Here is a 24,074-nt window from a genome sequence, read left to right as displayed (position 1 = left end):
GTCCTGGTTTAGGGCAAGTTTGGGAGATAACCCCCAAAGGGGCTTCTCTACAAAAGCAGATTCAATTGCCCCTCCCCCCTCCAACCGGTTCGGGAGAAAATATCTCCTTGGAGAAAAGTGGAAAGAAACCTGTTTATTAAACAATAGAAACCAAACAATATTAAACAATAAAACTTCTCACTGATCCAAGGAAAGCAAACTCAGAACAGTCCCTTCCCCTGGTTTCAGCTCGGCTCACTCAGTCTCTGATCAGTCTCTCTGGTGCTGGAAATGCTGCTGCCCAGGCCCGGCCAGGGGGCCACAGGTGGAGCTGCCGGTGCTCTTCTGGGTGTTCAGTGCAGAGCAGGCTTGAACAGGTCCAAGAAAAAAGGAAAAAATCACAGTCCAGGGAACTTCTTTGCCTCAGCTAGCTAAAACTAACTAAAAGCAAGAAAAAGGGAAAAAATGAGTCCCATTGTCTGACTCAATCCTCTCAGGGGTACCATGTCTCCACAGGACTTGCTTTTCAAGACACAGGATGGTGTTCTGGGCATGAGGCACAGGGTAGGTCTCCAACCACCCTGTGGTGGCTTCTACCATTGTGAGCACGTAGCGCTTGCCTTGGCGTGTCTGGGGCAGTGTGATGTAGTCAATCTGCCAGGCCTCCCCATACTTGTACTTGGACCACCACCCACCATACCATAGGGGCTTCACCCTCTTGGCCTGTTTGATGGCAGCACATGTCTCACAGTCGTAGATAACCTGAGAAATACTGTCCATGGTTAAATCCACCCCTCGGTCTCGTGCCCACTTATAGGTGGCATCTCTACCCTGATGACCTGAGGCATCATGGGCCCATCAAGCTAGGAATAACTCTCCCTTGTGCTCCCAATCTAGGTCTATCTTGGACACCCCTATCTTTGCAGCCTGGTCTACCTGCTCATTGTTTTGGTGCTCCTCATTGGCTCTACTCTTGGGGACATGGGCATCTACATGGCGGACCTTCACAGGTAGCCTCCCTACCCTGGTAGCGATGTCTTTCCACTCTTCAACAGCCCAAATTGGTTTTCCTCTACGCTGCCAATTAGCCTCTTTCCACCTCTCCAGCCATCCCCACAGAGCGTTGGCTACTATCTATGAATTAGTGTAGAGGTAGAGCTTTGGCCACCTCTCTCTTTCAGCAATGTCCAAGGCCAGTTGAACAGATTTGAGTTCAGCAAGTTGGCTTGATCCACCTTCTCCTTCAGTGGCCTCTGCAACCTGTCGTGTGGGGCTCCATACAGCTGCTTTCCACTTCCGATTCATTCCTACCATGAGACAGGAACCATCTGTAAAAAGAGCATATTGTGTTTCTTCCGCTGGCAGTTGGTTATATGGAGGAGCTTCTTCAGCACGTGTCACTTCTTGTTCTTCTTCATCAGTGAGACTGAAGTTTTCACCTTCTGGCCAGTTTGTAATTATTTCCAGAATCCCAGGGTTGTTCAGCTTTCCAATACGGGCGCTCTGTGTTATGAGAGCAATCCACTTACTCCATGTAGCACTGGTGGCATGGTGGGTAGAGGGAACCTTTGCTTTGAACATCCACCCCAGTACTGGTAGTCGGAGTGCCAGGAGGAGTTGTGCTTCGGTGCCTATTACCTCTGAGGCAGCTTGGACTCCTTCATAGGCTGCTAAAATTTCCTTCTCTGTTGGAGTATAGTTGGCTTCAGACCCTCTGTAGCTTTGACTCCAAAATCCCAGTGGTCGGCCTCGAGTCTCCCCAGGCACCTTCTGCCACAGGCTCCAGGACAAACCATGGTTCCCGGCTGCAGAGTAGAGCACATTCTTCACATCTGGTTTTGTCTTGACTGGGCTAAGGGCTACCGCATGAGCGATCTCCTGCTTAATCTGGACGAAGGCTTGCTGCTGTTCAGGGCCCCAGTGGAAAGTGTTCATCTTACAGGTGACTAGATAGAGAGGGCTCACGATCTGACTGTACTCAGGAATGTGCATTCTCCAAAAACCTATGGCGCCTAGGAAAGCTTGTGTTTCCTTCTTGTTGGATGGTGGAGACATTGCTGTGATCTTGTTGATGACATCAGTGGGAATCTGACGTCGTCCGTCTTGCCACTTCGCCCCCAGAAACTGGATCTCTTGAACAGGTCCCTTGACTTTCCTCTTCTTGATGGCAAAGCCGACTTTCAGGAGAGTCTGGATTATTTTCTCTCTTTTCTCAAACACTTCTGCTGCCGTCTTCCCCCATACAATGATGTCATCAATATATTGCAGATGTTCTGGAGCTTCACCCTTTTCTAGTGTATTCTGGATCAGTCCGTGGCAGATGGTAGGACTGTGCTTCCACCCCTGGGGCAGCCGGTTCCAAGTGTACTGCACACCTCTCCAGGTGAAGGCAAACAGGCCTGCATTCTGCTGCCAGCGGAATGGAGAAAAATGCATTGGCAATATCGATAGTGGCATACCACTTTGCTGCCTTGGACTCAAGCTCATACTGGAGCTCTAATATGTCTGGCACAGCAGCGCTCAGTGGTGGAGTCACTTCATTCAATGCACGGTAGTCCACCGTCAGTCTCCATTCTCCTTCAGATTTACGCACAGGCCAGATGGGGCTGTTGAAGGGTGAGTGGGTCTTGCTGACCACCCCTTGGCTCTCTAGCTCTCGGATCATCTTATGGATGGGAATCACAGCATCTCGAGTGGTTCTATACTGTCAACGATGCACTGTGGAAGTGGCAATTGGTACCTGTTGCTCTTCTCCCTTCAGAAGCCCTACTGTAGATGGATTCTCAGACAGTCCAGGCAAGGTATTCAATTGCTGGACGCCCTCTGTCACTACAGTTGCTATCCCAAATGCCCACCTCAGTCCTTTTGGGTCTTTGAAATACCCACTTCGCAGATAATCTATGCCCAGGATACATGGGGCCTCTGGGCCAGTCACAATAGGATGTTTCTTCCACTCATTCCCAGTCAAGCTCACATCAGCTTCCACCAAAGTGAAGTCTTGTGATCCCCCTGTCACACCAGCGATAGAAACGGATTCTGTCCCCACGTGTCTTGATGGAATTAAGGTACACTGTGCACTAGTGTGGACTAAAGCTTTATACTCTTGTGGTTCCGATGTGCCAGGCCAACGAATCCACACCGTCCAGAAAACACGATTTTCCCTAGCCTCTACCTGGCTAGAGGCAGGGCCCCTCTAAGCCTGGTTATCCTTCTTTCCTTGGGCATATGTCTTAGAGGTTCCTTCAAGGGGATTAGACATGTCATCATCATCATCATACCTGGCAGTTCGGCTACGGACAACTGGAGCTGCTTTCCTTGTGGTGGAACTTCCTCTCTGAGCCCTGTCTTCCTTCAATTCACGCACCCTTCGGGCCAGAGCAGCGGTGGATTTTCCATCCCACAGCTTCATGTTTTCTCCACAATCGCGCAGGAAGAACCACAGCTCAGCTGGTGGGGTGTACTTTCTCTCTCTATCTGGGGAACGTCTGCGTTGGGTACCAGAACCTCTGATCTGTACTGCCGAGATTTGGAGAAGGTCTTCTTTAATCTCCTCTCTGAGCTTCTTATGATTCTCCTCTATCTTATCCTCTAATCTCTGCAGACGTGTTTCCACTGCTGCGATTCTGGCATGTGTTGGGCCGTGTACAGCATCTGCATAAGCTCGGAGCTTCTTTGCCATGTTAAGCACGGTCTCATCCCTGTCATCCCACTTCATGATAGCTAGAGCAGAAGCATATTCATGTGGCCCAAGTCGTACCAGTTTTCGCCACATCACAGATGTGCATGGTACCAAGTCTGGATTCCTAGTTGTTATGTCATCTGAGAAGATAATCTCAGCCACTGCCATTTCTCTCAGGCATTGAATCCCTTGTTCTGTGGTCTTCCACTGTGTTTGCTGCATGTAGAGATCATAGGCACACAGGTATCTTTGCGCTACACTGTCCAAGACCCGTACCCAGAGGCTGTGAGGTTTAGCCCCCCTCATCATGCCTTGGTCGATGACAGGATCATGTGACAGGGATCCCAAATGCCTCGCTTCTGTGCCGTCCAGAATTGTAGCCTCGCTTGCAGCATCCCAAAGACGGACTAACCAGCTAATTATGGATTCATCAGATGGTCGGGTGTAATCCTTCCTTAGGCCACGCAGGTCCTTCAGGGAGAAGGACTCAATATTGGCTTCTGATCTTGTGCCAGTTGCTTTGACTCCTGATTTTATGTCAGGAAATGTTGAGGGTCCTTCTCCTGCATCATCATCATCATCATCATCCATTGGTCGATCGGTCTTGTCTGTGCACTTCCCTCTTCTAGTGCTAGTAGCAACAGCCATTGCTTGAGGCTTATTGTCTGGTTTAACTGCTGGCTTAGGCTCACTATGTGGTTTAGCTGCTGGCTTTGAGCCTGGGGTTTTGGCTGCAGCCTGAGTGACTACGATAGCTCTTGATGTATCTCTCTGCCCTCTTTCTTCTGTCTGCTGCCCTAGAGTATCTAGCAGTGTGTGATAAGCATATGCTAGGGCTTAGCTCACTGCAATGATCTTTTTCTCCTTAGGGTCATTATGATATTTCTCTTTCAGATATTTCTTCACCGTAGCTGGGTTCTGAATTTGTTCATGGGGAAAGTCCCAGACTATAGGGTCAGAGAATTCTTTCAGGATTTGGCCCATATTTTCCCATTCTCCACCCCACTCAGGATTCTCCACATGTGGGTCTACTTCTGGGTCAGGGGTCTCATCAGCCCTTCTAGACATCTCAGCCCTCATTCTAGAGAAGCTGAAGACCATATAGAGGAAGCTTACCAGATTAAATACCAGAAAGATGGTGTCTTTAACATTCAGGGGAAACTGAACATTCTCCAAAAGTGACGTAACAGATTCAAAGGAGAAGAAGGAAAGGAAAGGCTGGAAAGCCTCATTCCCCGCTCCTCCTCTAACTAGCTGGGTGTAATTACTAATAAATTCTCAAAACATACTGTTAGAACTGGGATGCAGGGTAGGACAAAGAAACCATAAACCACACATATCGTAAACAGACGCCAGTATCTTTGTAAACGCCCTATAAATCATTATCACCAAGGCCAGCGCAATAGCTAATCTAATCCGTGTCTTTTTACTGCAAAAACTACATGATAGGGACAATAATTTTAGTGACCAGAAAGGTATTGAAACCTCAAAAAGGTCTAGAGACCAGAGCCACATAAAGGCCTCCCCAAGAGACATTACAAATTCAAACAACATGGCTACTGGGTACTTTAACTTACTACACAGCAAGCATAACCAACCTGCGATCAATAAAGGGGTTTTTCTACTTTCTCAAGCCCTACATTGGGCGCCACTACCTGTATTTGTCCTGGTTTAGGGCAAGTTTGGGAGATAACTCTTAAAGGGGCTTCTCTACAAAAGCAGATTCAATTGCCTTTCTTTTTTCTAACTGGTTCGGGAGAAAATATTTCTTTGGAGAAAAAGTGGAAAGAAACCTGTTTATTAAACAATGGAACCCAAACAATATTAAACAATAAAACTTCTCACTGCTCCAAAAAAAAAAGCAAACTCAGAACAGTCCCTTCCCCGGGTTGCAGCTCGGCTCACTCAGTCTCTGATCAGTCTCTCTGGTGCTGGAAACGCCGCAGCCCAGGCCTGGCCAGGGGGCCACAGGTGGAGCTGCCGGTGCTCTTCTGGGTGTTCAGTCTAGAGCAGGCTTGAACCGGTCTAAGAAAAAAGGAAAAAAAAAAAATACAGTCTAGGGAACTTCTTTGCCTCAGCTAGCTAAAACTAACTAAAAGTAAAAAAAAAAAAAAAAAAAAAAAAAAAAGGAAAAAGGAGTTCTGTCCGGTTGTTTGTACATCTGCAGAAAACACAGTTCAGGAGCAGGAATGTGGAGGAGTGAGAGCAGTCTGAAAACAAACTGCGCGCTTCTTCCCTCCCCTCTTCACTGTCTGGGAGAGTCTTAAAGGTGTAAAACTTATTATTTGGTATAAACAGAACAAGATGATTGGGGATAAAAGCATTATATAGTCAACTCAGGACATGTAGTTAAAAACATTTTGTGGATTTTAATTGTAATTTTTTTTTGTTTTGCTTACATTTTCATGGTTTTTACGCTGTTGTAAAAAAGCCATGGGAGAAGCCTTTTTAATGAATAAAGGTAGTGGAGTTGTGAAGGCCAGTGGGCCAACAGGTAAAAGTCTACAACTGTCCCCTGGATGGAAAACCCCTCAAGCAATAACCACTCTTGTCAAGGTGAGAAGAAAGGCTTCTTCCAGCATGCCTTGCTGTGATATGCAGATTCAATGTATCCCATTGGCCCTTCCCACTCTCTCCACCCCTGTGCCCTCATCCCATTGGCCCTGGTGTACTGTCCCGCCCCTCAAGAACCCTATATAAAGCTGTGCTTTCCCTGCCTGAGTGGCTCCTAGTCCCCAGACTTTCCTGAAGAAGAAGCTCAATGAAGGCTCTCCTTGGAACCCCACACAAAGACCCCATCTCTCTTTCTGCGTCGCCTGGATCTCAGAAGAGCAGAAATCACCCTGCATGAGCGCAGTCGTGCCTTGTGCTCCTGAGGAGTCTTTTCCAAGACACTTCTTTGGGAAGGTACTCTAGACAGCCACCTGCCAGAACAAGTGGTGCCCAGCGTGAGGCAGCAATGCTAAGGGCCCTGAGGCCCTGATGATCATTGGTTGCCAGGGTACCAGACACGCTCCCCTTGGTAAGAAAGGAGAAGAGCTGAGCATCAGAGGCAGCAGAGAGCGGGTCAAGACCAACAGCCCCATAAGTCTTTTTTTTAAAAGTGCTGTCAAGCTAGGACAATTTTATAAAGAAGACCCAGGTCTCATCCCCAAGAGCTTTCAGGCCAAGATTGCAGGAACCCCCAGTCCTAGTGTTGCGTGGGGGAAAGTTTACAGGGACAAAGATAAAGATGGGAACAATAATTACAAAGGAAGAACAGGTCATTTATAAACATTTTAATTTATTTTTAGATTCTTAAGGGACAGAGTTTTCTAAATGGGATCTGAAAAGAATTGTTTGGTGGCTTTACAACACTTTTCCTGGTGCATCTGCAAGACTCCATATTTACCATCAACTTTTGGGACCTAGTCTGTGTGAAGAACACTCACTATGGCACCTGAATTGCTGCCCATATCCTCTGCCATCCAAGAGACCTTACACCATCATGCAGCACATGGAGGCCTCCTGCCTTTGGTCACGTCTCCCATAAAACCCCTTCTAGCTTCTGTGAAGCTCCCCTTATTCTGCCCCTCTCTGATTTTCCCATACCCTCCCCAGTCCCTGATCTGGAGTAGTGTTGGCCATGCCATCCCAGACCCTCCTTTTCAAGATGGTAATGGTCACACCACCTTGAAACTGTTTTCCAGCTCTTCACCTTCTCTTCCTGGCTCTGATCTCGCCTCTGGCTCTGCCTCTTCTCCCGAAGGCACCACCTCTGGAGGCTCTGACCGTTCCATCATAGGGCACGTCTCTTCTAGGGAAGATGGAACCAGAGACCCCGCTCCGGAAACCATTCTTTTTTTTACTCTGCCAAAATGGTGGCGCCCATAACCCCCCTACTGGACCCCCAGACAACTTGCTACAGTTACCCAACATACAACATCAGGGCTTCTACTCCCTCTCCTGAGAGGGTCTCCCCCTTCATTGCCTCCACCAGCACCATACAGCCCCTCTAAAGCCAGGCTGATCCATCAGACAGTTTGGGACATGTGTTCCAGTGTCGAGAGCCTCCTTTAAATGCAGCCATTGCCATCTGGACTCCCCAAAGAAACTTCATATTCAATGAATTTGTGCCTGCGCCAGTGACCACCGCCATGGATTGCAGTGGCAGGCATCTCCAGCATGCTGTGGCAAACTGCATTCAACAAAGTTTGACACCTAGAGCTCCCAAGTGCCGCCAGCAGAGGAGAAATCATCACCAAGCCTGCTCCAGACAGCAAATTAATGTAACCGTACAAGTTTTCTATAGAAATCATAACACTTCCCCTTTTATTCCTCCTTCCTGGTAAATATATTTTCAGTTGTATTTAGATAATTTTAAGTTTAACCAAGTTCTAGATCACCTTGAAGATGTGTTTGTTTGATTAACCTTTTACAGCTCCCCAGTCTTCATTAAAAAGGAGTAACTTGATTTAATAGTATTAATTGAAGTGATGTAAGCTATTCAATACCAGTACTATTATTTTGCTGGTTAATGTTGATTTAGTTTTTACAGACTGTTATTATCTCTTTTAATTTTAATATATACAAAAATGTAAATAGTTCTCAACTAAAGTTACAAGAATTTAATATGACAGAAACAATCCTAACTCCCATTATTCATGTTAAATCTTTAAATGCCTCTATTTTAATTAATTGGAAAAATCGAGTTTCCAGAATGCACTCTTTATACCCTGTCTATTGTCCTTTCTGCAAGGAACCCCGCAGAAAGACAATATCATATTGTAAAAGTATGTGTCTGTCATAGGGTAAGAAGGAAATGAGTTTTTTTGGGAAGCTGTGATTAAAGCAATCAGTGCTTAGATTTGAATATTGGCACTTAGCTTGGCCACTGAAGGTATGGAGTGCCTTTGAGAACACCAGGGGTGAAAAGAGCAGAGAACTCCTAAGAGAACTTTCTTGGTCCCAGTCCGTGAAGCAAGTCAGACCTTCCCTACCCAGCCAGGGCTGGGTGGGGGAGGCGAAGCCTTGCGGCTGGGTGAAGTAGGCCGGAGCTTCAGGCAAAGGAGGGGAGGTGAAGGCCTTGTGAGATGGAAAAGTGGAACAGCAATGAAAAGCATTGAGCCACCCCTTACTCCCCAGGAGAGAGAGAAAGCCAGTGCCTGTGCTGCCTTAAAATTCAATATCACAGAGTGACAGCACAGCTGGCCAGAAGGAGAAGTAAGGGATGTGGCACAAAAAAAGTGCCCAGCAGCCCTGGGAGTTCTGGGCAGACAGAGGCAAAAATTTTAACCCCTTTCTAGAATAAGAACCTTACAAACACTGATCCTCCTGCATCTGAATGAGGAGAGAGAGATGAAGCAGTGGGCAAGTGTGATGAAAGTGAGTACAAGTGAGAAATGTTACAAGAGGTGAGAAGAATCCTAAGTGGGAAGAGATAATAGAGTAGCTTTGAGCTGGACTCTTTCTTATATGGCCATGGACAGACCTATGTTTTTCCTGTGACACAGAAACTGCACTTAGCGGGAGGCAGTGCCTTGAAGCCAAAGAGAGTACAGTGAAGCAGTGGCAAGAACAGAGACAGCTGAGGAGGGTGTGAGATGCCCTCTGTCTTCAGAGAAGAAGATCTCTGTTTATGAGGCCCCTCGGCCCCAGGGGGTGAAATTTGGGAAGGACTGGTGTCCCGAAGTTAAGAGACTGCTGCTTTTGTTAGAACTAGGCGGGGCATCCTTAAAAGAAGAACCCTAAAGGCAGTTCTGGTCCCTGTGCAGTGGTGAGAGCACTGGACATGGAGGGAAGAAGTCATGAGAGCAGATGTTCTCCGAGCAGTGCCACGAGTGACACGGAAACACAAGAAGTTCCAATTGTGTTTCCGGGGGAAGCCTATGATGCAAGGGGAGACTCCTCTCTCCCTGATAGACTTGAGAGTTGATTATTTGAAAGGTGATGATAGACTCAAAAGTTGATTATCTGAGAGATGATGATAATGTAAAAATCTGTGGTGTCATTTCATGCCATGAAGGAAAGTGACGGGGGGGAGGAGGAATGTATTGGGAAAGTTTTCATTCTTAGTTTTGTGTCTGTTCCTTTTTAAATGCTGGAAGTTAATAAAGTTTGTCTCCTTTATTCCTAAATTGAAACCTGTTTTGCTCTGTTCCTGATCACATTGCACAGAAGCCACTCAAGAAAGTGTATTTTCATAGAAGCACTGGCACTGTGCCAGCCTCAAACCATAACAGTGTCTAATTTGATGTTTGATTTTTCACTGGTTGAAAAGGTTTTTTACAAATGATGAGTTTTATTTTGTGTTTTTATAAATGGCGTGTTTTACTTTCGCACCTGATGAGTTAAATTACAATTCTCATTAGTAGAAAAGTAAGAGAAGTTTTAATGAGAGTGAAAAGCAAGTGAAAATAAGGTGTGTGTAAGCTGTCTGATTGTAAGACAAGGAGTGATAGTATAGAATACTTGAAAGACTGTTAAAGGGAAGAGAAAGAGGAAAAAAAGGAAAAAGAAAAGAGAGACAGTGAGAGTGAGAAAAAAGGACTAGTTTACTATGATTAACGGCATTAAGTTGAGAACAAAGAAATTAAAGAAAATACTTTCCTTAAGTGTTACTTTGATTATTACGTTAAACTTATTTTCTTACCTATACCTTTCAATCTTTACATATGTCAAAATTAATTTCTTGTGTGTACCCCTTTCATGTTTAATCTTTCCATTAAGATTGTTTATTGTCTGAAGTTTAGCTAAAATTATCAGTTCTATAATTGTCATTGTCTTGTTAATAATGTTTTACTGTTCATTCTTATGTCCCCGGGAATCCCTTTATGAGTTGTCCTAATGCCTCTAGAAGTTACCCCGTAAGTATGAAGGAATTTAAGTTGAAGAGTATTCTGGGGCCATAACTTAAAGATTGTTCTCCTGTTTCTAAAAGAAATAAAAAAGGGGGAGTTGTGTAGTGCCCCCGCCCCAGGTGGCAGGGATTCTACCCAGACAGACAGCATCGGTTGAGGGATGTGATTTAAAGAAGATTCCACCCCTCCACCCTGTGGGGCATGTCCCTGGAAGTCCGGAAAAAGGCATTCCACTCCATCTTGTCAAACAAGGAATGGCTCCAGAATGTTCTTCCTTTCCTGTACACCCATTGGTTTAAATTCTACTGCAATGTCCTCACCTTGGTTTTTTCCATTGGTTGTCCTCCTTGATCCACCCATTTGCAGTCCCCTGCTCCTTCTGCTATTGGACCCTGACCCTAAATGCCACCCCTAGCCTGTCATATAAAACCCATGACTACCCCCTTGTTTCTTGTCTTGGTCGCTGGCACAATAAAGGATTGAGGCTTTTGCTAAAGCAAGAAGCATCCTGTTGCCTGCCTTTCCCTGTTGGTCATCGGTGCCTGCCTGAGGTCTGAGACTCCAGGGCCCAGGGGAGTTGTTGCAGCACAGTCCCCATGCCACTCAATTTGGAATTTTAGGAGGTGGCAGGCCATGGGGGGCCACAGGCCCCTGGGCTGGATGCAGGTCCCTGGACACGAACGCCAGCCGTTTTTCATGGGCAACAAAACTGACCAGGCCAGTTTCCTGATGTCCTTTCCAGGAGGTGCTTCCCGCTGCCAGGGCAGCCTGAGCTTTAGGTGGTACCAGGTTGCCTCTGGGAGATATCCTGCGCTGTCTGGGATTTCAGGAGGCAGCAGACTAGTTGGGGCCACAGGCCCCTTGGCTGAACGCAGGCCATTTTCCATTGGAAACAAAACTCACCACCCCAGTTTCATGGTGTCACTTTGCAAGAGGCACTTGGCGCTGCCAGGGCAGCCCGAGTTGGAGGTGCTGGCAGCTTGGGTCTGGGAGACATCCTGTGGCATTTGGGATTTTAGGAGGCAGCAGCCCACTTGGGGTCACAGGCCCCTGGACATGAATGCCAGTGGAGGAAAGATATAATTTTAAAAGCATCGGCCAGGCAATGCTCCTTTGACAAGTTCTGTCCTGAGCTTTCCTCAGGAAGATCTGAAATGTTCAATGTCACCAGCAAAAGCTCCTGCAATGGCTGCTCGCCATCAGAGCAGGGCTGTCAGCTGTGAAACAAGTGCTGCCACAAGCAGCAGCTTACCCAGGGCAGCAAATCAAGAGCTAGGAAGGAGCTGATCTGAAGGCCAAACCTCCTTAGCTCCTTCTAAAAGAGCTGGAACAGTTCCTCATTCCAGTGCGGTGGAATGCTGGGCACCACAGCTCTAGGTGAGAACTGGGCACAAGTTTTCTCTCACTGAGTGCTGTGATGGTTTCTGGAGGAGCTCTGGGCTCCTGTGCGTGCTGGCCACAATGAGGAGAGAAGGAATCAAGTGCACTGACACTCCTTTGCCTTGAGCATAACCCAGCCTGGACCAAACACACTGAATGGTTTCCCCCTGTCTCAAAATGGCAGGTCCACTGTTTGACAACTCGGGTGGTTTGGTGTCAAGGAATTTCCCTCAGAAATACTCAGTTTGTCTTCCTCTGTGCCTTTCCCTCAGCAGCCTTGGGGATGCTCCTATGTGAAGCCATCTGTCTCACAGAGTTTGAGACAACTTAAAACAGGAAACTGTGCAATAAGTTCATCTCCTCTAAACTGTTCCAACAATCCCTTTCCTGCAATAGGAAATTATTACTAATAGATGAAAGTGGAAAAAAACCCCAACAGTTTATTAATAAACAGATCCCCCTATGACACGTGTTACAAGGTGGAGCCGGGATCTCTCTTAGGAAGAACAGGAGCTGTCATGGAGTAGTTCTAGCAGCTGATGAAAGCTCGCTGGCTCGTCTGGCATCGACTTTTTGCCAGTGGCAGAGCTCCATGGAACAGTCACAGCAGGTGAAGCAGCTGGGCTGGAGCTCCTCAGTGCCTTTTCTCCCTGGCGTGGCTCAGCTCACAGACTCTTGGGCTGGGAGCAGGGCTGCTCCACTTCTGCCAGCACCATGTCCCTGGGCTTGGACAAACAGTTTTCTGCTAGGAGAGCCCTGCACTCTGTTCCACATATCTTTCATAAAGGCCCAAACCAACTCCAAACACTCAGTCTACAGCAGCTTTTCACAATGGGCTTCAGAAATCCAGGACTGCTGCAAGTGAGTGTTGGAAGGCTCTTGTTTTGTTCCTGCCAGCAGAATTCTTGATGATCTTATGCAATTTTATTAAGATGTAACATAAAAGCTGTGGTTTTTTATTGCAATATTTCATGATGAGTAACAAGCCTTGGGAGCATGAGGTACAGAACTGACATGTGAAAGCATGACCATATCCTCCAAAGTGGTCAGTTTAATTGTCCATTTTATTACTCTTCTATTTACTCCACACTAATAAAGAAACGCAAGCTTTGCTTGGAGGCAAAGGAGGCATGGGATACACTAGGATCCCTCGCAGGCTCACCAGGGCTGGCAGTGACAAAGCAGGCAGTCTGCTTCATTGAGAACCACTACAGAGCTACATCCCAATGCGCTTTTAAGTACTATGGTATTATTAAGAGCTCCTTTTCTGCATGAGATGCAAAAAGGAGGTACCAAATGATCTTCATGCAAGCATGCAGTAAAGACCTGATCCTGCTATCCTAATGAGGCTTTTGCTTTGGCAATTACACTCTTCCCATTCATCTTTTGATGCAGACACTTGCGGTTTTCCCCTACACCCTTGCAAGGCTGGCAGTTGCTGCTTCCCATTTCCTGTTCTTCCCTAGAGACAGTACAGTGGCTGCTTTGAAACAAAAAGCCCTGAGATCTGGATAGCTTGAAGGAGCATGAAATGCTAATTGAGTGTTCATGGTGGTCATACCCAGGTCTGCACTTGCCAGTGCTCTGAAGCAGCAGCAGGAGGACCGTGCATCATTCCTGTTGGTGGATGTTCATGTTTCTGGTGTGCAAGAGCAATGACTTTGAGGAGGGACAAAAATGCCCCAATTCAAACAGTGGCTGTGCAAGGAGATGTGAAGTTTCACAGCCTTTTCTAGAACATTATAGAAAGATCTAAGAGAATATTGTGGCATTGAGTAGGTCCCTAATTTTGTCTCCATAGAAATCCCCAAAGGCCACATTCACTCTGCTGGTGATGGCAACCCCACAAGCTCACGGGCTAGTTTTCCCTGCAACATGCCACCCTGCCCTGGCTTTACTAGGCCAGGACTAGACCCATAGCTAAGCAAACACATGCAGCCAGGTGACATAGAATTTTTCTTTCAGAAGACCTAATTAACACGATCCCATGCCGTTTCTTCTGTAACATCAGAAGCTGGCAACCATGAGAACTTTGCTGGCAAAAGGTTACATTTTGCACTGGGCCTAGAAGTGTTTTTCCCTAAGGCAAAGCAAAGTGAAATGTGAAGTTCAAAAGCTTCAAATGCCTATAAAAGGAAACTGCAGAATAATTTCTGGAAAGGCAGCATTGTCAATGATCATGCAGCCCACCCACAGCTGGAGCTGCATCCAGAATTGCTTCTTCCAGCTGTGCAGGAATTCATTTCAGTGGCAAGCACTGTTCCATGATGAACAAATTGTCCCCTAGCTCGGGCTGAATGGCACCCAGGCTGCAGTACAGATTTGAGGAACCTTTGTCACTTGTTATTGGCCTCCCAGTGCACTCATCCTTCTGCAAACAAGGTGCAAACAACACAGCTGGGCTGCTGTCCTGGGTAAATATACATACAGACGGTTTTTCCAAATCAGTGCATCTTTTCCCAGTGAAAGACACGAATTCTTCTTACCTATGAAATTGTGATTGAAGACACCCGTGAGCCAGATCTGTGTGAGACTGCAAAGGAGCAAAGCTTTGGGGTTTGGGCACACTTCTCTTTGTTTCTTTTCTCCGGCCTTTTCTGAGCACAGAACACACCTATGTAGAAAGCTTTTGACTATACAGGATCTTTTGGATCCATTGTCCCCCAAATAAGTCAACAGGTGGCCCTGTCATAATGCCAAGTAACAAAGAGCAGCACAAATGACACAAAGAAAACATGGCCAAAGAGGAAGAGGAGAGGCCCAGTGAGGAGGAAAGGATGTGGTGAGACACTGGCACATTGAGTGAGCTGCACTCCCACCATCTCTAGGCTAGCAGGACCTGGTCTCACATTCTTCTCCTGGTTTATTTAAATTTAATTTATTTATTTACTTTTTTTTCATCATCAGTATAAAATATATACAATTAAAATATGTAATCAAGATTTAAAGGTACAATCAAAACACATTTATTCAAAACTACATCTAAGGATCAGAACATATGTACATCTACTACAAAACCTAACATATAAATCCTGTTCTTCAAACAATATTCATACAGGCAGCAGCTTCTTCCTGAACTTGGAGAAAAGAGAGCTCTTCTGTACAGCAGGCAAGGACTTTGTGGGTAAGGCACCATGGGAATTGTCCAGAGGAACCTTCTCAGTAAGACTGTAACCAGTCAGATCTGCAAAATGGAGACACAAATTTTAACAGGGGCCACAATGCAAACCTAAAGCAGCTAAAGCTCCATATTTCATGGGACAGACATCCTGCAAACTTCTAAAGAGCTGCACAGGGAAACATGCTCCTGCTGGCAGGCACTTGAGGCAGGACAAGGGAAAACCCTGGCCCACTTCCACAGGAATGCCACAGGAGCACCCTGGCCTCTGGGCTGCCCTGGGACAGCAGGGAGCCCAGAGCCCTGTGCTCTCCAGCAATGGCTCAGCTGCACATGCACCCTCCTGCTCCTCTGCCTGCCCCACAGCTGAGCAGCCCTCCAGCTCCACAGGCACTGGCAGCAGCACAGCTCATTGCAGGGGCACATGCAGGGCACAGCTGTTCCCTGGCAATGTGCACAGGCTCTCTGGGCTGCCACAAGACCCTTCCTCCCACCAGAGACTGGCCCAGCTCCCCCTCACCTCTGTGTGAGGCTGAGTCATGATCAGCCTTCACCTTTTCCTCAGTCTGGAGTTGCTTCAGGCCCCCCATGCCATGACTAGGAAGGGCGATGGAGAGAGAGGGGGCAGGTGCACACCATTCCTTAGCATTTGGTCTCTTTTGGCACAGCTAACAAGGCAGATCTGGAGGTGTCCAACTCAGCACGTTGTCATCTCTCTGGAGAACATCATGCCTTCACCAGCCCAACATTTTGGAGAGGTTTTCCCGCACATGTGGAGGCTGGCTGGCAGCACATCTCTTCAGCTTGGTGCCCATCACCTTGTGGAGGGCAGAGGCAAGCTTGGTGGCCACAGCGCGGACATTGGCGCTTCGCACCGGCAGCGCCTTGTTCTCCAGGAAGGACCAGAGCACGGGCAGGGCGTCGTGCTGGACCACTTCAGGGCTCCTGGCATAAACCCACTCCACAAGCACTGCCGGGAGAGAGACACAGCTTCTCAACCACCAGCCTAATGCAAACAGGGATCTACCTCTGCATTTGCTAATTGGAAGCCTTCTGGCTAAGATCAGCAAAATAGCACAGAGCCCCATGATCCAGAAATGGGCAAAGCAGCTGATCATCCTGGAAACAGAACCACCAACCCCTCAGGATTAATTTATCCAACCACAGCCTTGTCCCTGTGGCAGACTTTGTCCCTTTACTAAATTATTTCACATTATCTTTCTGCATGAGCAATGAATGAAATGTCCAGTTGCTTTTTATTTCCATTAAGAAGTTGTCTAAACCCACACTGAAGATTCGGAAATGCACCATGGACAGAAAATTGAGAGATTTCTAATAAAAGGGATGATTCCATTTTCATGACTTTGATGTCAAGTGCCAAACGTTTAATCTGGCTCTTCCCTTTGCTCAATGGCACACAGCAAAGGGCAGTATTAGAACACACCTCAAAACTCCAGCCCACCAGAGACGGCTGCTGCTTGGCAGTTGGATTGGAAACATCAGTGACTAGCTGGTGTCTTTGGCAGAATGCTTCTGGGGCTTCCAACAAGCAGCTGTTTCAAACCTCAGGGTGCCTTAGAGAATTATCCAGACCCCATTGCTGTGGCATTTGAGCATCTCCACATTTTAATGCCATTTCCCCTCCCAATGTTAATGGCATTTTTTCTTATAATGTCCACTGACGTAGGGGCATAGAAAGAACAAAATGCTACACAGGGGACTGAAATTCATCCAAAACACGAGTGTTTTCTCATATTGTCTCTGAAATCTGCTCTCTGCTCATTTTCTGAACCAAACTATATCACAGACAAAAATTTACTACCAACAGGCTCCTTGCATGGCAGATTTGGCTGAAAGATCAAATCCTGAAAAGCTCTGGAGACCATTCTTATTTTCTGATCAGGCAAAATGTTATCTAGTAGCCATTTATTATTCTGTGGTGGAAGAGACTTCATTTTCTCTAAGCTTTTAATCCACTGGCAGTCATCAATATTATAACAGCTCCTGAAAGTACCCAAACCCCAATTGTGCTAAGCAGGAAAAGGGTTATGGTACCCATTTTAACATGGGAATTCACTTGAGTTTAAATACAATTAAAGATATTGGTGACTATTGAAGGTAAGGAACAGCTGTCTCTTCCTATTAAATCTCAGAGAGAACATCTACTTTTTCTAAAGTAGTCCTAATTTATGTTTCATTCCTTTATTTGAAAAAGAGATCAAAAGATCTGTAAAACTAAATTCCCTGTTGCTGGAGATCTACTTTTTTCAAAGCTCTTTAAAAGGCCTTTGACATTCCCAATCACTGAACATGCCCTTTTGAGATTCCTAATGGAGACACAAAGTGTATTAAACCTTGCATTCAAAGATGTTGGCCTAATTAGCAGTGGCTTTAGCCCCAGATAAAGCAAGACTATCAATCGTCTGCTCTAGTATATATTGGGATTATAATTTTCCCATTCTTTGGCTATTGCTGACATAGCAAGCCCCTCTGAGGAATCAATTATCAGCTGCATTTGTAACATTTGGGACAGTGCTGACACAGGCAGACACTGTTTGCACACCCTGAAATGCTCAGTCCAGTGCCACTTTGACAGCACAGGCAGGGAGCCTCAGCACTCTGCTTCTGCCCCTCTGCCCCCAAAGGCTGCCTTGCACTAAATCCCTGCCTCTAATATGTCTGTTGAGTTTTGACCTAAGCTGTGACCCCAGGCTCTGCACAGTTCAGCCTCAAAGCTTTCCAAGAGAAAAACAAGAGTTCTGTGAGGACAAAACAAACTGATCCCCTGAAACAGCATTTGCCACCATTTTCCCGAAAAGATGACAGATGTCCCTGAGCTTCCAAGAGAGGAGCCAGCTGGGGTATTTTGAGTCCCTCCCTTTCCTGGAGCTGGGTTCTGAGATGCCCCAGTGGGAGCTCAGCCCCGAGGCCGAGCTCTGCCCCCATCTCAGATGCTGCACAGCTCTGCAGCAGCCAGGGAAACCTGCCAAATACACCTGCCTTGGGCACTGGGCTGGAGGGACAAGCTCAGCACCTCCTGGTTTGGAGGAGCTACTCTGCTGTCTGTTCACAAGCATTGCCTGTAAATACTCCCTGAGAAGACCTCTTGGCCTAGAAGGGGAAGCCATACCTGTGATACACTCCGTGACATCCAGCAGAGCTTGGCCACTCAGTTGATTCCACTGGTAGCTGAACTCCTTCAGTAGTGACACTTTATCTACAAGTGAAACACATGTTTCTGCTCACTTTTCTGAGGCCATAGGACAAGGGACAGTGCAGAGGGAAAGGGCAGGGGCAACCCCATTCTATAAAATAAAGTACATTTCTACTGATTCTTGAATCCTGTCTTCTTTCCTTCCAGCCTGCTTGGCAGGGATTTAAATTGCAAAAGAAAAGTTCTCCTTTCACATTTGTAAATGCAAAGTTGTCTGCTGTATCAGGAGCTATGTTAAAACATTTCCCATCAGGGACATCAAGAGTTCAGTCACATGTAAGTAGTGAAATGGTTTTGCATCCCAGAGCAAAAAGGAAGAACCCCATACTTGGGACACAGAAAGGCACCAAGTCAGGCAGTTCCTGAGTTCACAGAGCAGCTGAGGAGGAGAAAGTGGCAACTCCCCTTGAACACCTGCCTCTTCAACACTCCTATTTTCAGGCATATTTCCCCAGTGTGGCATTTTCAGAGCTGACATAAATCTGTGTGGCAAAGGAATTGAGAGCAGCCTTTGCCTATGTAGTTAACTGCTGTAGACATCTTGCCCCATGCAAAACAACATGTGGAACAGGGCATCATTGACAGCTGGGTTTATACCTATTTGTTATAAAGAAATGAACTTGGGGAATCCTAAGTTCCCCTTTGAAAATAGAAGACAAAGAAGAAAAGGGGAAAATAGGCAGCTAATGCCTATCATGTAGAGCATTCCCGGTGGCTGCTCTGCAGGAGCTCTGATGGGTCAGTCTCCCTTCATGCCAAGAGCAAAGCTATTCATTTGGGAAGTCAAACGGGGCCCAAGCAAACTCCAAACCCCCTTTGCCTCTGAACTGTAGCAAAGCTGTAGTCTGGGACTTGCTCTTCAGACAGGCAGCACAGAGCCAAGGGCTCCTGGGACTTTTGGGAAATGCTGATCACGTTCAAGCCTGTTGGGGGACTGGTGCATAAGGACTGCACCTGCACAGCTTCTGGGGGATGCCAGCTGGAGTCTTCCACAGACAACAGCAGCTACCAAGGCACTCAGCACTCTCTTGTGTCAGAGAGACAGAGACACAGGTGAGGAGAGTCCATGCCAGGGCTCAGCCTTACCTAAATGAGCAATGGATTCTTCCAATGCTTTCACAGCTGCAGCACGAACCCTGGGATCCTTGGAGTTCAGGTTCTTCATTATTCCTTCCACCAAACCAATGATCACCGGGTTCAAGGCATCTTTCAGGACGCCTGTGATTTCAGCCAGCACGTCCAGCGCCTTCTGCTTCACTTTCTTGTGGCTGTCAGATATTCTCAGGACAAAATAATCAAAAATCTGTGAAGAGAACAAACAACAAGAAAGCTGAATTCACATGTCCTTGTTTGAAGAGTGGATGTAGCAGTCAGCAATGTAAAAGATGAGAGTGATCCTTTCTGTCAGGTCAGCACTTGCTTGCACAATTTCACTCTTTTCCTGTGGGCCACTCACTGGAATGGTGGTGCAACCTCATGCTGTTAGAAAGATTTTCTTCTGTTTTTAAGAGGTTTGGTTGGGGACAGAATAGTTCCTATGGTATTTCTCTCCATCTAGAAATCATTAAATCCATTCCATTTATTCATGCTAAAGACTACCTTTGCTTTAGAAGTATGGAAGCAGATGTTTACAATGCCCGATTTTCTACACAGTTGCCTCAAGTACTGAGGGCAATTAGGATTTTGCCAAAACTATGGCAGGAGGAGATCTAAGTTTTCTTTTGTTTGTCTCAGCGGCAGTATCTGGAGAAGTGCAGGACTCTGATCAACTCTTCCAGGATGCAGATCATTTCTCTAAGTAACAGGTAGACTTCTGGAATTTAATGAGCTGTACAGCCCTCATTAGAGCAGGTTCAGTCCCTTGACAGACACATCATCAGGCACCTTTTCTTGGAGAAAGGGGAATAGCAGCTACTGGGAGGAGATGGCAGAGATGAGTCCTTAGCTGTTTTCCTCCTTTTCCAAAGAGAAAAAAAGACCCCTCAAGAAGGGTGAGAACTGTCTTTACCAAGAGGAATAGGAACAAGGATGGAAATGAGAGCCAGAGTTGTGCCTGTGCAAGACTAGATGGAGTATATGGAAGTATTCTTAAAAAAAACCCTGGGTTTAAACCAACCCAGTCTGATCTTCTCTTCCCTAGGTAAACCCATTTTTGGTCTAGAGAATAATTGCCATGCTTTCAGTGGCTGGATTGCCTTCACTTAACCCAACAGGGAGTAGGAGAGAGCAGCAGTCACACCAGCAGAAAATTCTGTCATCATCGATGAACAGCATCAATAGGCACCTGCCAGACAAATACAGCTGGACTGAAATAACTTGTCCTGAAGCCTGGACCTGAATTAAATTTGCCTGGGTAAGAGGGACCAGCATGTCCCAAACAGCCAGGATGGAGTGCCAAGACACACTGAATTAACTTTACTGCTACAGGCTTAGGAAAGGAGCTAAAGGAAAGGAGCAATGAAGATACCCTACATACTTGGACAATGTTAGTGGAGATGAGCTGGGGGCTAGTTTTGCACAAGTCTTGGAGGAGTGACACTCCTTCCATGCGCGTCTGAAACCCCTTGGCCTCCAGGAGATTGTAAAGCTTCTGGAGCAGCTCTGTTTCTTCCTCAACCGGAGGTAACGTGACCTGGGCTTGTGCACGGTGTAGGAGGCATCCATCAGAGGTAGATTTCACTCTGGAAAATAAAACCAAATGAGGACCTGTTGGTGATAATACCTTCAGTAAATTGTGAGAAAAACATCTTCAGTAGCTTTTCTAATGATGTGATTTCAAGCTGGAAAGTCATGAGGCTCTGAAAAACAATGTGGACCTAATGACAATCATTTTGGGAGACAATCTGCAAGGAACATTCTTGCCAGTGCTCACTCAGGAAAAGCAAGGATGAGATGCATCTGATCTATCTTCAGATGGCTGCCAAGGCACACAGGTCACATTGCTTTGTGGAGAAAGAGATACACTACTTCCAAGTTTAAGTGGCTCCTCATATGGGATGTTTGTGTCTCATAATAAGGAAACTCATCACTCTGGAGAAGTGTCTCTACAACCAGGCATGACAATCTGCAAAAATAGCTCAGATGCATCTGAACAGATGAACAGGGCCATATGTGAAGGATTCGGAAAATCAGTCACAGAGATAAAAACAGAAGCCAGACACCCCAGAACTATGCTCACATTTCATTTGCTTCCCTAGAGACTAGATCCACAGCTTAACAACCCCACTGGGAACAATTCTCCTGGATCAACCTGTCTCTTCCATGAGCATGGAAAGATGCTAGCTATGCTACTGAGGCATGTGGTGACTTTCCTGCCACTGCTGAGCGTGACAGAGCTAAATAAATCCCCTCTGTGATCAGAGGAGAACAGGTACAAGTAGCTCTGCAACTGCCATGAAGAGACAGCAAGGACCAAATTCCTGTCTTAAATGCTGATTGCAGCACAGGATGAAATAAACCATACATGCTGTCCATCAAGCAAATCATATGAAGGACAGGAATATCAAGACAAAAAGTACACATTGAGACACCTGTTGTTTGAAGTTGATCAGGAATTGCATTGCTACTTACTACTCAAACTTGATCCTGTTTCAGGGCAAGAAAACCATGATTCAGCCAGGCCAAACCACATGCATGAGAACTGCATCTTTGTGGAATGGCATCCTGCTTCTAGACTGAGACTTCTCATCAAAACACCCATCAGGAAAAGACTCCACTCAGATGAAAAAAAAGCCCTGGTTGAATTTCCTTGTCCCAAGTCAGGCAGCAGAAACTTGGCCCTGTCATAGCCTCCATACCACTGCCCTTGCCACTGCACTGGATCATCTGAGCTGCAACCAATGGGGTCTTTTTGTCTCTCAATTGTGAAAACCCCTCCAAAGAAGTTGTGTTCAGTGTAATGCAGAAGTAGACTTTTTTTATCATAGAGCATTTGTAGGGAAAGAGAACAATCTGTGTCACTGGCCATCTCTGCCAGAAAGATTTTCCTGAGGAAGAGACATGTAAAGCTTGTCATGTGCTTTGTCACATCTGAATAAAGTGCTCAGTACCGTTTGCTAGAAGACAATGTGGCCTGGGGCTTCTTGGAGCCATCGTTCCTCTTCTTCACCAGCTCCTTGACAGATGGGCGTTCAGCCTTCTGGTTTTCCATCCCCTACAAACACATAGAGAAACCCCATCAATCTTTAGAGTATAAAATAGGAAATTCCCTGCTTAAAACACAAGTTAGAACCAGGATCACTGCTACCAAGGCTTAGGGAAACATTTCCTAACTTACAGATGGAAACAGCCCAGGGATTCAGTGATGCCAACTCTTTGTTTTCAATAGCCCAAGGCAGGCTATGGGTGCTACTAGACTGAGCAGCAGTCTAAAATCCCAAATTCATTAGTCTTCAGCATAAATGGGAATAATGCAAACTGGCAGGCAACGAGTGTTCGTAAACAACAGAAGCAACAGAAAAAAATGGACTCTCTGGGGATTGGCCCATTGTGTTGGAAGGATTTGGTTCAACACTCACTCTCCCTGTGCCTGAACAAAGGCATGCTCCCTTCTGTAATGTCGATAAAAAAAATAAAATCCCCACCCCCCCCCCCCCCACAAAAAAAAAAAGAAAAACAAAGGGGTTTCCACTGGATGCTGCTGAATTCACCAAGATTTTTCCAGTTCCACAGAGCTTGACAGCAGGGCAGTATTCCCAAAAGACTGTAATTGTAGTAACTAGGATTGACTTGGCCATCTTTTGTAAATTTGGAAATTTTTAGTACTACTACTTCCAGTATCTTTTGCAAAGACTCTGTTCTCTTCAGAAGCACTATTCTCACTTAATTGCTTTACTGGGCAGAGGAGGGAGAGCATGGTGGGGCCTTACACTTAAATGTAAACCCATTTGCTCTCTTTCCCTTTCTTCTTTGTGAATGATATTGAAAATATTCAAACCCCACTTTTTCCCTAATAACATCAATTTCTTTGTGGTCTGCAGATGAACAGGCTGAGGATTAACAGCTCATTCCCAGGAGAAAAATGATTCAGTAGTAGAGGAATGAGATCAAGACAGATTGGGGATGTTTGATCTCACATTAGCAGTGGCAATACTTGCACAAAGGAGCCATTTCTCCTGCCAAGCACTTACTTTCTTCTTCATTCTTGTCAGAATATCTTCCAGGTCACTGGTGGAAAGAGATCGTTCCAAAAGCATTTTAAATTTTTGATGATTGAGCAACATCTTCACCATCTCCTGTCCATAATGCCTAAGGAAGGAAGGGAGGGAGGGAGGGAGGAAAGGAAAGAAAAGTGAACAAACAAAGGAAGAGTGTGAACAGAAGAGGCTTATACCTTAAATTCATCATGTGCAATCCTTGCACAAGAAGGCATTACCTACTCAGCAAAGAGGGAGATTTACCTCCAGTTGATACTGCACAGTGCTGTCAGATGAACACAGGAGGCAAGAGGAGAATGTGGGCAACAGAAAAATACCATTTCACTCTGAAAATGTGGGTGTGCTCCTCTGGGATCAAAGGATCCCAGACAACAAGCAAAACACATCTGCTTTGTTGTCAGAGCCTATTAGCAATGTCTTGCTGCCATTGCACAATAATTTGCCTTTCTTTAACTGGCAGGGAAGCCAGGACAAAACACCTCATGCATCCTATTGATTATTCTATACTTTATGTATGCACAGGGGCAGTTAGTTGCTCTGATGTTCTTGGCAGCTATTAATGGGAATTTCATCATCAGAGTAAGGGGACTTTGGTGGTTTGGGTTGATTTTGCCACTAGGAAATCACAGCTTTCTTCAAGAAGAAATTTGGAGGTCATTGAGCCACAGAAAACAGCATTCTAGAAATCTGCAGACCAAGTTCAGAAAGA

The 24,074-nt window shown here is 46.1% G+C and overlaps 1 protein-coding gene and 1 long non-coding RNA gene across 2 annotated transcripts in view; both read right to left on the bottom strand.

Moving 5' to 3' along the window:
* Positions 1–24,074, bottom strand: part of LOC135288501 (uncharacterized) — a 447,298-nt gene that overhangs the window by 124,223 nt on the left and 299,001 nt on the right. The gene's annotated exons all lie outside the window — the stretch shown is intronic.
* LOC135288487 (TOG array regulator of axonemal microtubules protein 2-like) lies at positions 14,820–23,477 on the bottom strand. The gene is made up of 7 exons (XM_064401874.1): positions 23,339–23,477; positions 22,259–22,362; positions 20,686–20,890; positions 19,296–19,512; positions 18,126–18,212; positions 15,516–15,965; positions 14,820–15,061 (listed from the first exon to the last, which is right to left on the bottom strand). Exons 1-6 carry the CDS (start codon positions 23,438–23,440, stop codon positions 15,730–15,732), a joined length of 951 nt encoding a protein of 316 aa, XP_064257944.1. The 5' UTR covers positions 23,441–23,477; the 3' UTR covers positions 14,820–15,061; positions 15,516–15,729.

This window comes from Passer domesticus, chromosome 33, assembly GCF_036417665.1.
Source record: "Passer domesticus isolate bPasDom1 chromosome 33, bPasDom1.hap1, whole genome shotgun sequence".
NCBI classification, from domain to species: Eukaryota; Metazoa; Chordata; class Aves; order Passeriformes; family Passeridae; genus Passer; species Passer domesticus.
Note: the sequence above shows the minus strand (reverse complement) of the source record. Positions and strands in the feature narration are given on the sequence as shown.

Bases quoted from the DNA above. Each gene is read 5' to 3' on its own strand.
- LOC135288487 (XM_064401874.1), bottom strand. From the start codon at position 23,440: ATGGTGAAGATGTTGCTCAATCATCAAAAATTTAAAATGCTTTTGGAA. The intron at 22,363-23,338 runs GTAAGTGCTTGG...ATGTGTTTGTAG, and splicing joins TGACAAGAATGAAGAAGAAA to GGGATGGAAAACCAGAAGGC. The intron at 18,213-19,295 runs GTAAGGCTGAGC...TTTCACTTGTAG, and splicing joins AGAATCCATTGCTCATTTAG to ATAAAGTGTCACTACTGAAG.